The 16,508-nt window shown below is 42.0% G+C and overlaps 1 protein-coding gene across 2 annotated transcripts in view; it reads left to right on the top strand.

The window, feature by feature from the left end:
* The window catches only part of LOC137415435 (uncharacterized), a 116,280-nt gene extending 100,157 nt beyond the window's left edge, over positions 1-16,123 (top strand). For both annotated transcript variants that reach the window (XM_078770193.1, XM_068101017.2), the window contains exon 3: positions 15,744-16,123. In XM_078770193.1, the coding sequence (XP_078626319.1) occupies positions 15,744-16,057 (314 nt within the window). In that variant the 3' untranslated portion in view covers positions 16,058-16,123. The remainder of the gene's footprint in view (positions 1-15,743) is intronic.
* The last annotated feature ends 385 nt before the right edge of the window (positions 16,124-16,508 follow it).

Genomic DNA, 16,508 nt, shown 5'->3' with positions numbered 1-16,508 from the left:
CCTTTAGAATTGCCCTTTAGAATTACTCTTCAGAATCACCATTTAGAATCACACTTCAGAATTACCCTTTACAATTACCCTTAAGAATCAGCATTTAGAATCACCATTTAGAATTATCAGTTAGAATTACCCATTATAATCACCCTTTAGAATCACCCTTTAGAATCATCGTTTAGAATCGCCCTTTAGAATTACTCTTCAGAATCACCATTTAGAATCACACTTCGGAATTACCCTTTACATTTACCCTAAATAATTACCCTTTAGAATCATCCTTTAGAATCACCATTTGGAATCACCCATTAGAAATAACCTTTAGAATTACCCTTTTAATTATCCTTCAGAATGACCCTTTAGAATTACGCTTTAGAATCGCCCTTTTGAATTTCCCTTTTGAATCACCCTTTAGAATCACCCTTTAAAATCACCCTTTAGAATTGCCCTTTAGAAGTACCCTTTAAAATCACCCTTTCGAATCGCCCTTTAGAATCGCCCTTTAGAATTGCCCTTTAGAATTACCCTTAAGAATCAGCATTTAGAATCACCATTTAGAATTATCAGTTAGAATCACCCATTATAATCAGTAATCACCCTTTAGAATCACCCTTTAGAATCACCATTTAGAATCGCCCTTTAGAATTGCCCTTTAGAATCGCCCTTTAGAATTGCCCTTTAGAATTACCCTTAAGAATCAGCATTTAGAATCACCATTTAGAATTATCAGTTAGAATCACCCATTATAATCAGTAATCGCCCTTTAGAATCACCCTTTAGAATCACCATTTAGAATCGCCCTTTAGAATTGCCCTTTAGAATTACTCTTCAGAATCACCATTTAGAATCACACTTCGGAATTACCCTTTACAATTACCCTAAATAATTACCCTTTAGAATGACCTTTTAAAATTACGCTTTGCAATCACCCTTCAGAATCACCCATTAGAATCACCCTTTGGAATTACCCATTAGAATTACCTTTTAGAATTACCCTTTAGAATTACCCTTCAAAATTACCCTTCAGAATTACGCTTTAGAATCACCCTTTATAATCGCCCTGTAGAATCACGCTTTGGAATCACCGTTTAGAATCGCCCTTTAGAATTGCCCTTTGGAATTACTCTTCAGAATCACCATTTAGAATCACACTTCGGAATTACCCTTTACAATTACCCTTTAGAATCACCCTTTAGAATCACCCTTTAGAATCACCATTTGGAATCACCCATTAGAAATACCCTTTAGAATTACCCTTTTAATTATCCTTCAGAATGACCCTTTAGAATTCCGCTTTAGAATTGCCCTTTTGAATTTCCCTTTTGAATCACCCTTTAGAATCACCCTTTAAAATCACCCTTTAGAATTGTCCTTTAGAAGTACCCTTTAAAATCACCCTTTCGAATCGCCCTTTAGAATCGCCCTTTAGAATTGCCCTTTAGAATTACCCTTAAGAATCAGCATTTAGAATCACCATTTAGAATTATCAGTTAGAATTCCCCATTATAATCACCCTTTAGAATCACCCTTTAGAATCACCGTTTAGAATCGCCCTTTAGAATTGCCCTTTAGAATTACTCTTCAGAATCACCATTTAGAATCACACTTTGGAATTACCCTTTACAATTACCCATTATAATCACCCTTTAGAATCACCCTTCAGAATCACCCATTAGAATCACCCTTTAGAATCACCCTTTAGAATTACCCTTTATAATCACCATTTAGAATCACCCTTTAGAATCACCCTTTAGAATTACCCTTTAGAATCACCGTTTAGAATCACACTTCGGAATTACCCATTAGAATCACCGTTTGGAATTACCCATTAGAATCACCCATTAGAATTACCCTTTAGAATTACCCTTCAGAATGACCCTTCAGAATTACGCTTTAGAATCACCCTTTATAATCGCCCTGTAGAATCACCCTTTGGAATCACCCTTTAGAATCGCCCTTTAGAATCGCCCTCTAGAATCACCCTTTGGAATCACCCTTTAGAATCGCCCTTTAGAATCGCCCTCTAGAATCACCCTTTGGAATTGCCCTTCAGAAATACCTTTTATAATTACCCTTTTGAATGACCCTTTAGAATTACCCTTTAGAATCACCCTTTATAATCGCCCTGTAGAATCACCCTTTGGAATCACCCTTTAGAATCGCCCTTTAGAATCGCCCTCTAGCATCACCCTTTGGAATCACCCTTTAGAATCGCCCTTTAGAATCGCCCTCTAGAATCACCCTTTGGAATTGCCCTTTAGAATCACCCTTCAGAATTACCCTTCAGAAATACCTTTTATAATTACCCTTTTGAATGACCCTTTAGAATTACACTTTGGAATCACCCTTTAGAATCGCCCTTTAGCATTTCCCTTTTGAATCACTCTTTAGAATCCCCAATTAGAATCACCCTTTAGAATCACTCTGTAGAATCACCCTTCAAAATCGCCCTTCAGAATCATCCTTTAGAATCACCAATTAGAATTACCCTTTCGAATTATCCTTTAGAATTACCCTTTGGAATGATCTTTTAGAATGACCCTTTAAAATCACCCTTTACAATCACCCTTTAGAATCATCCTTGAGAATCACCAATTAGAATCATCTTTTAGAATCACCATTTGGAATCACCCATGAGAATTACCCTTTAGAACCACCCTTTGGAATTACCCTTTAGAATCACCCATTATAATGACCCTTTGGAATTACCCATTAGAATCACCTATTGGAATCACCCTTTGGAATTACCCTTTAGAACCACCCTTTGGAATTACCCTTTAGAATCACCCTTTTGAATCGCCCGTTAGAATCGCCCTTTTGAATTGCCCTTTAGAATCACCCATTATAATGACCCTTTGGAATTACCCATTAGAATCACCTATTGGAATCACCCTTTGGAATTACCCATTAGAATCACCTTTTCGAATTACCCTTTGGAATTACCTTTGAGAATTACACTTTAGAAATACCCTTTAGAATTACCCTTTTAATTACCCTTTTGTATGACCCTTTAGACTGACCCATTATAACCACCCTTTGGAATTACCCATTAGAATTACTCTTTAGAATTACCCTTCAGAATGACCCTTCAGAATCACCTTTTATAATCGCCCTGTAGAATCACCCTTTGGAATCACCCTTTAGAATCGCCCTTTAGAATCACCTTTTGGAATTGCCCTTTAGAATCACCCTTCAGAATTACCCTTCAAAAATACCTTTTATAATTACCCTTTGGAATGACCTTTTAGAATGACTCTTTAGAATTACCCTTTCGAATTACTCTTTAGAATTACCTTTTGGAATGATCTTTTAGAATGACTCTTTAGAATTACCCTTTTGAATCGCCCTTTTGAATTGCCCTTTAGAATTGCCCTTCAGAATCACCCTTTAGAATCATCTTTTAGAATCACCAATTAGAATCATCCTTTAGAATGACCCTTTTGAATCATCCATGAGAATTACCCTTCAGTATTACCCTTTGGAATTACCTTTGAGAATTACACTTGAGAATTACCCTTTCGAATTACCCTTTTAATTACTCTTTTCAATGACCCTTTAGAATGACCCTTTAGAATTCCCTTTGAGAATTACACTTCAGAATTACCCTTTAGAATCACCCTTTTAATTGCCCTTTAGAATGACCCTTTTGAATGACCCTTTAGAATTCCCTTTGAGAATTACACTTCAGAATTACCCTTTAGAATTACCCTTTTAATTACCCTTTAGAATGACCCTTTTGAATGACCCTTTTAAATCACCCTTTAGAATTACCCTTTAGAATCACCCTTTAGAATCGCCCGTTAGAATCGCCCTTTTGAATTGCCCTTTAGAATCACCCTTTAGAATCACCCTTTAGAATCACCCTTTAGAATCACCCTTTAGAATCGCCCTTTAGAATCGCCCTTTAGAATTGCCCTTTAGAATTAATCTTCAGAATCACCATTTAGAATCGCACTTCGGAATTACCCTTTACATTTACCCTAAATAATTACCCTTTAGAATCATCCTTTAGAATCACCATTTGGAATCACCCATTAGAAATAACCTTTAGAATTACCCTTTTAATTATCCTTCAGAATGACCCTTTAGAATTACGCTTTAGAATCGCCCTTTTGAATTTCCCTTTTGAATCACCCTTTAGAATCACCCTTTAAAATCACCCTTTAGAATTGCCCTTTAGAAGTACCCTTTAAAATCACCCTTTCGAATCGCCCTTTAGAATCGCCCTTTAGAATTGCCCTTTAGAATTACCCTTAAGAATCAGCATTTAGAATCACCATTTAGAATTATCAGTTAGAATTACCCATTAGAATCACCCTTTAGAATCACCCTTTAGAATCACCGTTTAGAATCGCCTTTTAGAATTGCCCTTTAGAATTACTCTTCAGAATCACCATTTAGAATCACACTTCGGAATTACCCTTTGCAATTACCCTAAATAATTACCCTTCAGAATGACCTTTTAAAATTATGCTTTGCAATCACCCTTCAGAATCACCCATTAGAATCACCCTTTAGAATTACCCTTTAGAATTACCCTTTAGAATTACTCTTCAGAATGACCCTTCAGAATTATGCTTTAGAATCACCCTTTATAATCGCCCTGTAGAATCACCCTTTGGAATCACCCTTTAGAATCGCCCTTTAGAATCGCCCTCTAGAATCACCCTTTGGAATTGCCCTTTGGAATCACCCTTCAGAATTACCCTTCAGAAATACCTTTTGTAATTACCCTTTTGAATGACCCTTTAGAATTACGCTTTGGAATCACCCTTTAGAATCGCCCTTTAGCATTTCCCTTTTGAATCACTCTTTAGAATCACCAATTAGAATCACCCTTTAGAATCACTCTGTAGAATCACCCTTCAGAATCGCCCTTCAGAATCATCCTTTAGAATCACCAATTAGAATCACCCTTTAGAATCATCATTTAGAATCACCCATTGGAATCACCCATTGGAATTACCCATTAGAATCACCTTTTCGAATTACCCTTTGGAATTACCTTTGAGAATTACACTTTAGAAATACCCTTTAGAATTACACTTTAGAATCACCCATTAGAATCGCCCTTTTGAATTGCCCTTTAGAATCACCCATTAGAATCGCCCTTTTGAATTGCCCTTTAGAATCGCCCTTTTGAATTGCCCTTTAGAATCACCCATTAGAATCGCCCTTTTGAATTGCCCTTTAGAATCACCCATTAGAATCGCCCTTTTGAATTGCCCTTCAGAATCACCCATTAGAATCACCCTTTGGAATTACCCATTAGAATCACCTTTTCGAAAATACCCGTTGGAATTACCTTTGAGAATTACACTTTAGAAATACCCTTTAGAATTACCCTTTTAATTACCCTTTTGTATGACCCTTTAGAATGACCCATTAGAATCACCCTTTGGAATTACCCATTAGAATTACCCTTTAGAATTACCCTTCAGAATGACGCTTTAGAATCACCCTTTATAATCGCCCTGTAGAATCACTCTTAGAAATCACCCTTTAGAATCGCCCCTTAGAATCACCCTTTGGAATTGCCCTTTCGAATCACCCTTCAGCATTACCCTTCAAAAATACCTTTTATAATTACCCTTTTGAATGACCCTTTAGAATGACCCTTTAGAATTCCCTTTGAGAATTACACTTCAGAATTACCCTTTAGAATTACCCTTTTAATTACCCTTTAGAATGACCCTTTTGAATGACCCTTTTGAATCACCCTTTAGAATCACCCTTTAGAATCACCCTTTAGAATCGCCCGTTAGAATCGCCCTTTTGAATTGCCCTTTAGAATCACCCTTTATAATTACCCTTTAGAATCACCCTTTAGAATCGCCCTTTAGAATCGCCCTTTAGAATTGCCCTTTAGAATTACTCTTCAGAATCACCATTTAGAATCACACTTCGGAATTACCCTTTGCAATTACCCTAAATAATTACCCTTCAGAATGACCTTTTAAAATTACGCTTTGCAATCATCCATGAGAATCACCCTTTGGAATTACCCATTAGAATTACCTTTTAGAATTACCCTTTAGAATCACCCTTTAGAATCGCCCATTACAATCGCCCTTTTGAATTGCCCTTTAGAATCGCCCTTTAGAATTACCCTTTAGAATTACCCTTTAGAATTACCCTTTAGAATTACGCTTTGGAATCACCCTTTAGAATCGCCCTTCAACATTTCCCTTTTGAATCACCCTTTGGAATCGCCCTTTGGAATCACCCTTTAGAATCGCCCTTTGGAATTACCCTTTGGAACCCCCCATTAGAATCACCCTTGAGAATCACCCTTTAGAATTACCCTTTAGAATCATCCTTTAGAATCACCAATTCGAATTTATTTATTTTTTAATTTTTTTTATCATCTTTTAGATGATAATATATCAATTTTTTAAGAATATTGTTACGGTTCTCTGCCACCCTTCTTACCCTTACCAAGGGGGAATTAAGCCCCTTTTCCTTTCTGGGCTTGGCGGAACCAAGAGACTTGAAACGCCTCTTCCGGGCAAACGCAAGGTAGGGTTTCGGGGCAATCCTCACTCGTACCTAAATCCCTGCGCTGCCACGGAAGCAGGGAAGCAAGCCTCACACGAGCCACGTGTAATTTGGGGTACACCGAGCGGATTGAGTACCACTTGGTCCGTGCAGTTTTTAGTAGTGGAACCCGATTCGAGCGGTTCTACTCGTACCACGCTTAGCCAATGAGGAAATCACAAGAACGATCGAATGGAAAGGAAGAACACAGGTTTAATTATTATTCCCACACGTATGTACAATGATCCGTAGACGCAGAGACACAGAGCAGCACTTAAACGGTCTTATTTTTAACACCCAGACTCAGGCCCGTCACACTCACACAGGGGATTGCAGGCAGGTTGATGTTCAGGCCAACCGCGTCGACGTGGTCGTCCAGGAACGGCCCCGTCCGGCTCTCCACGGTCCAAGCACGTCCTGCGAGGAAGGCAAGCAGGTGGTGGAAGGATCCTCGTAGCGCGTCTCCCGAACAAAAGGCAGCTAATGAGGTAGGAAGGAAAATACGCGTCTCTCAGCGCGGCTGGCGGTTACACAGCGCGTTATCACTCGCATAACTCAATGCACTATACACGGCTTGGCTACAAGCTCAACTGAGCGTCACTTCATACGAGCGCGTATCCTGGTTCATGCGCGTCTTCCTCCACTCAATGCCAACTCAGTCCTCTTACTGCTCTCTTCAATCCAGCTGCTCACGAGTCCTTCTCGTCAGTCCTCCTCTTCAGTTCTCCTGGGGGCTTTGCGCAACCGCTTATATTGATATGCCTCGAACCTTTTCGAAACCTCTCGAACCTTCCACCCATGCCCTGTGACGCAGTGCTGCCGCCACACCCTGTGAGCCCTGATTGGCGGCTCGCGCTTACCGTCAGCTTCTCTGCCGCCCTCATTCGGTCCCGCCCCGACCATCCTAGGCCTGCCTCGTGTTAATTCGCGCCAAAAGAATCAAAGGCAGTGCAAAGAGGCATGAGGCTAGGGAGGCGGGATAGTCAATGAAAGTAGGAGTAGGACCTATTCTCCTGGCTCCTACTCAACGCAGAACTAACATAGGAAAAGGCCTAAGCTCACAAATACTAAGAGATAACTACACTATCGCGAGGCTACATGTTGCTTGTGTGACTAACTATGAGGGGGGAATTTAACCTTTATTATACTCACTGTTACCAAAACTCAAAACCGCAACACTACCCCTCTCCCTCATCAGACTCGTCCCCGAGTCTAACCTACAAAAATTGGAACGACCAGTTTTGAGAAAGATCTGGGAACTAACTTTTACTTTTACATGTCACATATAGATGTGGTTCCCTCTAACATTTGCTCTAACCCGTGTATGCGACAGTTTTAAAACACTAAATATGTCCCACCTACTGCGTTGAGTAGCTGCTCTAACAGAATCACGCCCACAATTAACCGAATCCGGAATTTGTCAAACTAAACATAAAGCCGGTGGGCAGCATTTTATATACAAGCACAAAACCTACCCTTATTTACAGTTCTATGACCCAGGACCTGTCCTTTTTGGAAAGAAGATTGGAGGGGAGAGAAAGCACAGCAAAGCACCAAAACACACTCAAAAGTCATATTTGCTGCTTGCTTCTTGCTTCTTGCTTCTTGCATCTTCTGTGTGCATATATCAAACCGGCAAGCCCCCGGACCAGCATACAGGCCATTCCTGCTCTTCAGGGCTAAATAAACTTACAACGCTTCTCGTCCCTGGCACACCATAATAAAAATACACACAAACTGTGTTTATTGTATTCTGCCAGCAGGGCCAACCCTATGTGGTCCGACTGCGTGACATTGATGCCACTCAAAACAAGTGGTCCGAAGATGCAAGGTGATGTTGCAGCAAAGTGCTGCACAGCAGAGGTACCAGGCCACAAAACCAGTGGTCCATAAGTGTATGTGGTGCAGCAAAGTGTTTGTGGCAGCAAGGTGCTGCACATGTGCAGCAAAGTTACAACAAAAGGATACGGCAGCAAAGTGCCATGCCGTTCAGTTGCAAAGATGTAATAAGGTGCAGCAGGAATGCTGCACAGGTGTAGCAAGGTGTAGCAAGGAATGCTGCACAGGTCGATGGTGCTGCACAGTTCCACCTCCAAAATGGTCCTGGGGTGGGGGGAGAGACAAAGCACGACCAGCAAAGCGGAAAGGGCACAAAGGTACACAGCAAACAAGGTAATGCAGCGCAAGGGGCGTGGAAGAGCGAGCAGAGCAGGCTCATCCCTATCCGTTCGTACCCCCCAATGTCGCTTACACTACCCTAGCCCTTCCTTGTATTTACAAATTCGTCTCTACGTCTTGTCTCCCATATCCCCCTCTAGCTCCGAATTCATCTCCCAATCCCTCCCAGGAAGGAAGGAATGGAACAAACACAATGTCCCATTACGTCATGATGCGTCTTACACTCAAACGGTTCACTTGGTCCTGGTGTGGAGTCTCGTCCTCCTCGGTGCATGGCTGTGGATGGCGCGAAGGGGATTTCTCTTCCTAGCGACACTTCTGACATTAACTTTTAACCTACCCGGGGTTGTACCCTGCCAATCGGCCATCTTTAAACTATGTGGTTCTAAAAACCGAATCCCCATTGACCACTCTGCGGTGCCCTACGAATTTGGGTCTCACTCCCCATTTTTTCTTACTGTGCCCTTGCACAATTTCGGGGCTGGGTCATGTGGCTCCACCAGCAGGTCCAACTACCTGCGCACCCCGCCACTGAAGTCGCCACCCGAGCTTACCTGCTCCTGCGACTGCCTAACTGGGAAGGCCCTTCCTGGCTCTTACCCCCTCTGTGCCCACTTTGGCATCGGGCAACCCTGGTCCTTCTCTTGGATCCTCGGGCCCCACTGAACAACTCACAACTACTCTAACTGGCTCCCAGAGCCTACCTGCGGCCTCACCTGGCCGACAAACTACCAGTGGTGGAGTGCCCCAATAACCATACGCACCAATTAAACCACACGCCCAGCCATGTCACTGACTCATGCACTCTCCAAAGCACTACTTTGCCACTACCTGCCCCACAGGTGTCAATATCCATACAATTTTGCCTAAGCCCTCTACCTGACTTTACACTACCCCCCCCCCCCCCTGCCTGGGCTTTCGCGAATGGGTTCCACTCTTCCCCCCATACAATCCTTCGCACCATGCGTTCCACACCTATTATTCCATACCAAGCATTCCACAACAAATATTCTCACTTTTACTTTCACACACCATTTATGTCGCACACCAAATATCTTGCACACCTTTTGTGCTCACACACCTCTTCAACACAATTCCATTTGTCTCCATACAATTCCTCACACACACACACAGCATCATCTATCTAACTGCTTTTCCCCTAAAACTCGTGCTTTCCCATCATCCCATTAAACTTTGCACTCCCTCGTCATTATCATCCATCCAAGCTACCTACGTCCCCACTACAGTACAAATGTCGCGATTTCATTCTCATGTCCCGAAAGTCTTCTAATTCCCTATCAATTATCCTAGCCCTCCCTCGGGCTCTGGGTAACTCCCAGGAATGTTTGTGAGCCAATTTTTTTTTATGGGTAAATGGACATGCGGGGGATCAAGCCTCTTTCCCCACTCCAGGAATAAGCTCCTAGACGAACTCAGACTGTTCACGAGAGGTTTATTATAGATAATGAAAACGTGCATGGAAGGAATTAGCGCATAAGCCAGCAGCGCCAAGATTGTCGCTGATAAGCCAGACGTTTCAGCAAGTAACATCTTTAAACTGAAAAATAATACAACATTGAGGCTCCAAGGATACACACAAACTCCTTGGAAAGCCTCACCAGCCATGGGTTTAAATATCTTTTTCAAGACAAAGGAAACTCAAAGCCTCCACCTCAAGCCATCATGTGGGTTTTCCCTATTTAAGGTCATTCCCTTTGTTCCAGACACAGCTATTCCTGTTTTCTACACAGAGTGGGAGAGGCAGGATAACACTCAGCTATAAACAACTTTGAACACAATGAGAATGGTAAGCGCACAGGAAAGGAATGTTTCTTCAAGGACATGTGGCCTTTGCCATGGGATAATGGGAAAAAACATTTTTTGCCAAAGCTTAGTTTTGCCTAGTGCTTTGTGAATTTGTTATCCAGTGCAATGCTGCCACCTCGGGGGAAGGAGATTTGAACCATGAAATCCTCCACAGACACGCGTGTGAAAACTGCAAATGCCAACAAGTGATGTTGGGTATCCCTGCACGGAGAGCAGGATCTCCCAGGAATCCTGTTTTTTTCTTCCCCCATAGATTAGATAAAACCATCGATAAAACCCCATAAACCCCATAGATAAAACGTGTCATGCATCGCAGCAAAGATTGGTATTTCCATCAGCAAAGCAATGGGTCTTATATTCTAGTACAATATAAAACGTGTCATGCATTTAAGTTTTACTCTTTCCAGATCCAACTAATCTTACTATAATTCACCAAATGTCCGTCCGTCTGTCTGTCTGTCTGTCCGTCTATTCGAAGGTACCGCAAAAACGGCTGAACGGATCGCAACGATACTTTGGGTGGGTAATCATGGGATCCCCTTGAGTAAAATAGGCTATATTGTTTTTCCAATTTCAGCTTTGGCCTCCAGCATTTTCAGGTTTGGACTCCCGCATAACGCTATTTTCCTGGGTGCCGCACAAACGGATGCACAGATCGCTGCACGGCTGCACCGATCGGACTTGGTGACCTCGGACAAAGACCTTTCATAAGGACATGGGTTGAATCCCTGCTTGAGAGAATGCCAACCCCCTCCACGCCATCACAGTCGTCTCTCCAACTCGCAATCCCACGAGATATGCAGAAAGGACGACCCAAAACCAATTATCTTCTTTTTGATTCGTATATAAACATCATTAAAAGTAAATAATGACTTCGGCCAAAGTTCAAACGACGTGAGTTTAATCTCTACATGAGATAATTCCACATAGGTATTTGGGCGGTGTGTATAAGCTCACAGATCGCTGTCTCCATCGATCTTGCCAAGGCCGTAACACCTATCGGCTCAAAATCCTTTTAACTGTTGATTTGGTAGTTTTTACAATGAAGGAAACATGTATGGGGAGTACATACGACATAGCGATTGTGAATGTGACAGCTCTGAGGCGACTTTCGCTTCGCATCAAATTATTCAATACATTCGTTCATTCATTTAATGATCATTACACTCATTCTTACGCTCATTAAACGTTTATTAAACATTAAATGTTCATGAAACGATTACGAAAATAGAAACGAAAAATATTATGAAATTACGTTCACACCATCACATCAAACACTACCGTGAACACAAACATCGTCACAACATCGTCACAATGAAAACATGGTCACAAACGTTACGTTACCTAATTCAAACCGTGAACACATCGAATATTGGAGAGCCCATTGCCCAAATTTGAAACACGATGGAATAATATTTACCGATATGAACAGTGATGTGGCTTTTATTGAAATTCTACAAATACTGTTTAGATTTTGATGACTTGCGTGTGATATGATTTAACGGATGTTTATATAAATCGTTTAAAATAAAAAAAAGCCTTCAATTTCTGATATTTTGCCTTTTCATTTGGGCCTCCTAATTGAAGCCCCGCCCAAAGGGCGGGTACTGTTGCTAGTACTATAAATCCAACAACATTGTTTCTCAAGACTCAACACTGTAAAGTATGTTCATGAAGCTTTTACATTCTCAGATCAATTTATTCGTCACATTACAGACATGCTAAAAAGTCCTTCAAAAAGTACTCGCATTGGTAAACCCTAATCAGGTCACCCAAAACATCCATTCCATGAACCACTGAAATTGAATCATCCAAATACAGGAAATGTCACTCCAATCAACTTCCGCGTTAGAATGTGCCATCCAACAACCACACAACATATTCTCCAACCACTTTCCGCAATTGCTCCAAAACCTCCATCCGACTTACTCAAACCATCTAAACACTTGCTTAGACCTGCAAAAAAATCCGTTCCATGGTCAAAACAACCAACCAATGCTTAATATTGTGAAACCCAGTTTCAGACAGCCTACTCATTGAGGCTTGTTGTGCCTGCGAAGTGGGTGTTTCATCATGCATCCTCACAAATCCTTTTATGATTAATAGCAACTCGCTCCAAATACTGGTGGCTCACATACACACCTGCCCGCACATTTTTCCCTCGACCACGACTACCTCCACCTGCCCCTCCTGCAGTGCAAATAACTGCAACTGCAATAATTCTGTTGTGGTTTTGACACTTCCCTCTTCCATTTCTCTGTCTTCAAATTAGTTAACCTATACCAAATTCTCCAACGAGTCCCATCTTCATGAAATCTACACTTCTTCTTCTTTGGTTTAGCCAGTTGTCCACCCCGTAACCAATATACACATGGAAGGGGCCACGTTAATTTGTCTTGAGTTGTAAGTACATTTGTTATTCAAACAGATGAAAATCACACCTGTTGGTTTTCCTCTACCATACTCTATCACAGAGGCAAACCAGTGTGCTGGCTGGCCCCCGTACTCCTGAACTTCGTCTCTCCTGACCTTATTCGGTCAGCTGTGGCCATACATAATCGGCAAACCCCCACCGCCCCCCTCCCCCTCCCATGTCCCTTTGGACAACAGGGCCCTTGTCCCCCTCAGGGGTGGAGGGGGAGGGGTATAGTTGTTACTCTATTATTTATTTATTTGTCAAATCCTTATTGAATATCACAATTACAATACACAAAGCTACTCAAACTAGCACAACGTTTCATATGGCTGAACATCAATCACAAACCACAAATTGAACACTCATCATGAACACATTACTTATAAGTTTTACAATCCACGAAACAAGCCAGCACGTAAACATTATATACAAATCATTTTACTAACACTTCTCACAGAGTTGACATGTTCCTCTTTCTGGTTTCACTATGCTGGCTGCTACACAAAGCAACACAAACGCAGGGGCTAACACAGCATCACAAATAGTTGCACACTATTTCCCACAAAACACTACACACATTCACACAGACACATTCACACCATAATCGACGCCAATAGTGCAATGGTAACAATCGATTAGCAGGCCTTTAATTTTATGGGTCCCAGACCCAAAGTGTACCCAAAGTGTACCCAAAGGGTTTTTTTTAAATCATACAAGTACCCTCTAGGCTCCCTTGTAGTTTAATGATTTAAACCCTTTTAATGATATCTCAGCTATTTCCCTATGGGATTCCAAATACTCTCAAGGGTCCCTGACCCTTTCACACCCTATAGGATCCCTGATCCTACAGCAAATTTCGCATGCCTCTTACGAGATTCAAAATCTCAAGGGTGCCTGACCCTTTCAGACCTTATAGGATTCCTAATCCTATAGTAAATTTTGCATGCACAGGTTTCGAAAACCTAGACTAGATATCCTTATTTGCACGCACGGATATTCTGAAACCCAAACTCTGAGGCTCCTAGCCTTCTCATTATGAATTGATTCAACACTATTTCCATGGATTGCACTGCCCAAAAGATTTAGAGGCAAATAAAGCACGACTTTGGTGAATGCAAAAGCACAGTGAAGGATTCGGGCAGGGAACCTCCAAAGAGTTTCCCTTACCTGTCTCCTTCAGTGGCCACCTTGTGCTTTGCACACCTCCGCCGGTCTCCTTCACTCTCCTCTTCTCCTGGTATCTGGCAATCCCATCCTCGTCGCCAATAACTGTTATGGGAAAACACAAGTCACAACAGAGCTTATCTATCTATAATTCCAGTAATCTCTGTGTGTATGTGTGTGTGTTTGTCTGTGACCGCTGTTTCTCGACAACCACGGGTCCGATATACTTGAAACTTGCCAGGTATATTGCTGGGGACCTGAGGATGTGCCTTTTCAAGGTTTCATATTAATCGGAGAAGTAGTTACCGAGCTATGGCGATTTATTTACCAAACTAATCACAGAACAGGTTGCGGGGTAGGCCAGCCAATCACAGAACACGTTGTTGCGTAGGCGTGGCCGATGTGAGAGCGCGTGCGCGGATAGTAATTCGAGGCGTAGCGGGCGCCATTTGGAGGAGCTGGGAGGACTCAGTCGTGATAGAGTGAGCCTGAGTGAGTATATCAAGACAAGAACAAGATCTAGAAGGAGGTATGTACGGTGCGATTCATATAATATATTGTTTAGTTATCGTCGATGAGGAATTTGGGGTCGGAATGGGTGATCGGCCTGGGTGACTGGGTCTCGACTAGATGCTGGGCCGCACCAAGGAACGGGCACCCACGTACGGGCACGTCATAGTCTATCTATAATTCCAGTAATCTCTGTATGTGTGTGTGTCTGTGTGTTTGTCTGTGACCGCTGTTTCTCGACAACCACGGGTCCGATATACTTGAAACTTGCCAGGTATATTGCTGGGGACCCGAGGATGTGCCTTTTCAAGGTTTGAAATTAATCGGACAAGTGGTTCCCAAGGTATGGTCACCGTACTCGCAAGCCGTTCGCTTTGGCTTTGCGAATGAACCAAACCATTTCATGTAAATAGAGGGGGGGGGGGGGGTTCTACCGTACTCGCAAGCCGTTCGCTTTGGCTTTGCGAATGGACCAAACCATTTCATGTAAATAGAGGGGGGGGGGGTTCTGTGGTCGTTACTGCCACGTGGTTTCAAAGTTTTTTTTTGTTGTTGTTGTTTGCACGCATGTTTTTTTGCACCCACGTACGGGCACGCCCTAGTATAGATAAAATCAAAAAGAGGAACTACATTCAAGCAGTTGCCACACCCATGGCTTAACATTTTAAAAGTACAGACTCAACAACTCTCAAAGGATGCAGTTTCTCTCCAAAGGAGCAAACACCAGATGTTTGAGTAATGTAAGGATTTTAACTTCCTCTTATCCTTCCATGCAGTTAACACTGCAATTGAACCTCTACTTTTTACAATTAACCATGAGTGAAGAAACATCAATTAACAGTCTTGAGGATTTAATTCCCTCAACAGATGGAGGAAGGACATAGCCAAATATTTAACAGAGATTACACTATAACAATATACCGGGATGTTCAGGATGGAGCTTATTATTATCCACATACAAACCCTTTCGTAACCATTATGTACCCCCCTTACGTGCCATGCAAAGATGCCGCAACATTTGTACCTGTTGACTTTCTGAACATAATTTCATAACAAATGCGTTGACTGTGAAACATGTTGTCATTTTGATTTTGGATATCTGTGGTCCATTTCACAGATGTGGCCGCCTCTACAGCAACGGCACCCAGGCCAGTAAAAGACTTTGATATATCCTGGCTGTCATCGTCGTCCAATCACCACTCGTCCTCTTCCAATGTGATGAATGCCTCAGAAAGGAAGGGGCGGAAGTGGCAGTTGGTGATTACTCCAGAAACCGACGAAGAGGTTGTCCTCTTTAAGCATTGGATGAGAACGACAATAGAAAAAGATATAGCGAAGAAGAAATTGTTGGAAGTACAGAAATTGAAAGCAATCCTTGAAGTTGAAAAGCTAAAATATGACTTGGGTATGTGGGTGCCTTCGAAGAAATGAATTTGATTTGAATGGTTCATTGTGTTGGGCAAGGATGATGTGTAAATAAAACTTTGTTTTGTAAAAGTTTGTGTGCCTTTCCCCTCACACTCCCTCCTTATTGTTACAATGGCCTCAGCACACCTTTCCAGTCTTATACAAGTTTTTGATATAGGTGTGGATGTTCGCTATCGTTACACACTTGTGTAATCTTGGACAATGTATATTAACTGGGTGTTCATACGCTTCACGTCTCGATGTAGGCTCAACAGAAGTCCAAGTCTTTGTCTGTGCATAATGATGCAGCTTGCGTGCATACCTGCATACCGACTAGCAAAGCTGTAGCTTTAGGGCTTATTCCCGGTCTGTGCATAAGGTCCCGTCGGCTTAAATAGTCTCAGCGTAAGCTCCGCAGACTCTGCCTAGTACTTGTATTTTCATACCAACTACTGGCTACTGTGATGCAAAGCTT

The sequence above is a fragment of the Myxine glutinosa genome, chromosome 1 (assembly GCF_964187855.1).
Source record: "Myxine glutinosa chromosome 1, kmMyxGlut1.1, whole genome shotgun sequence".
Taxonomy (NCBI): Eukaryota; Metazoa; Chordata; class Myxini; order Myxiniformes; family Myxinidae; genus Myxine; species Myxine glutinosa.
The sequence above is the reverse complement of the archived record's forward strand: the minus strand, read 5'-3'. Positions and strand labels throughout refer to the sequence as shown.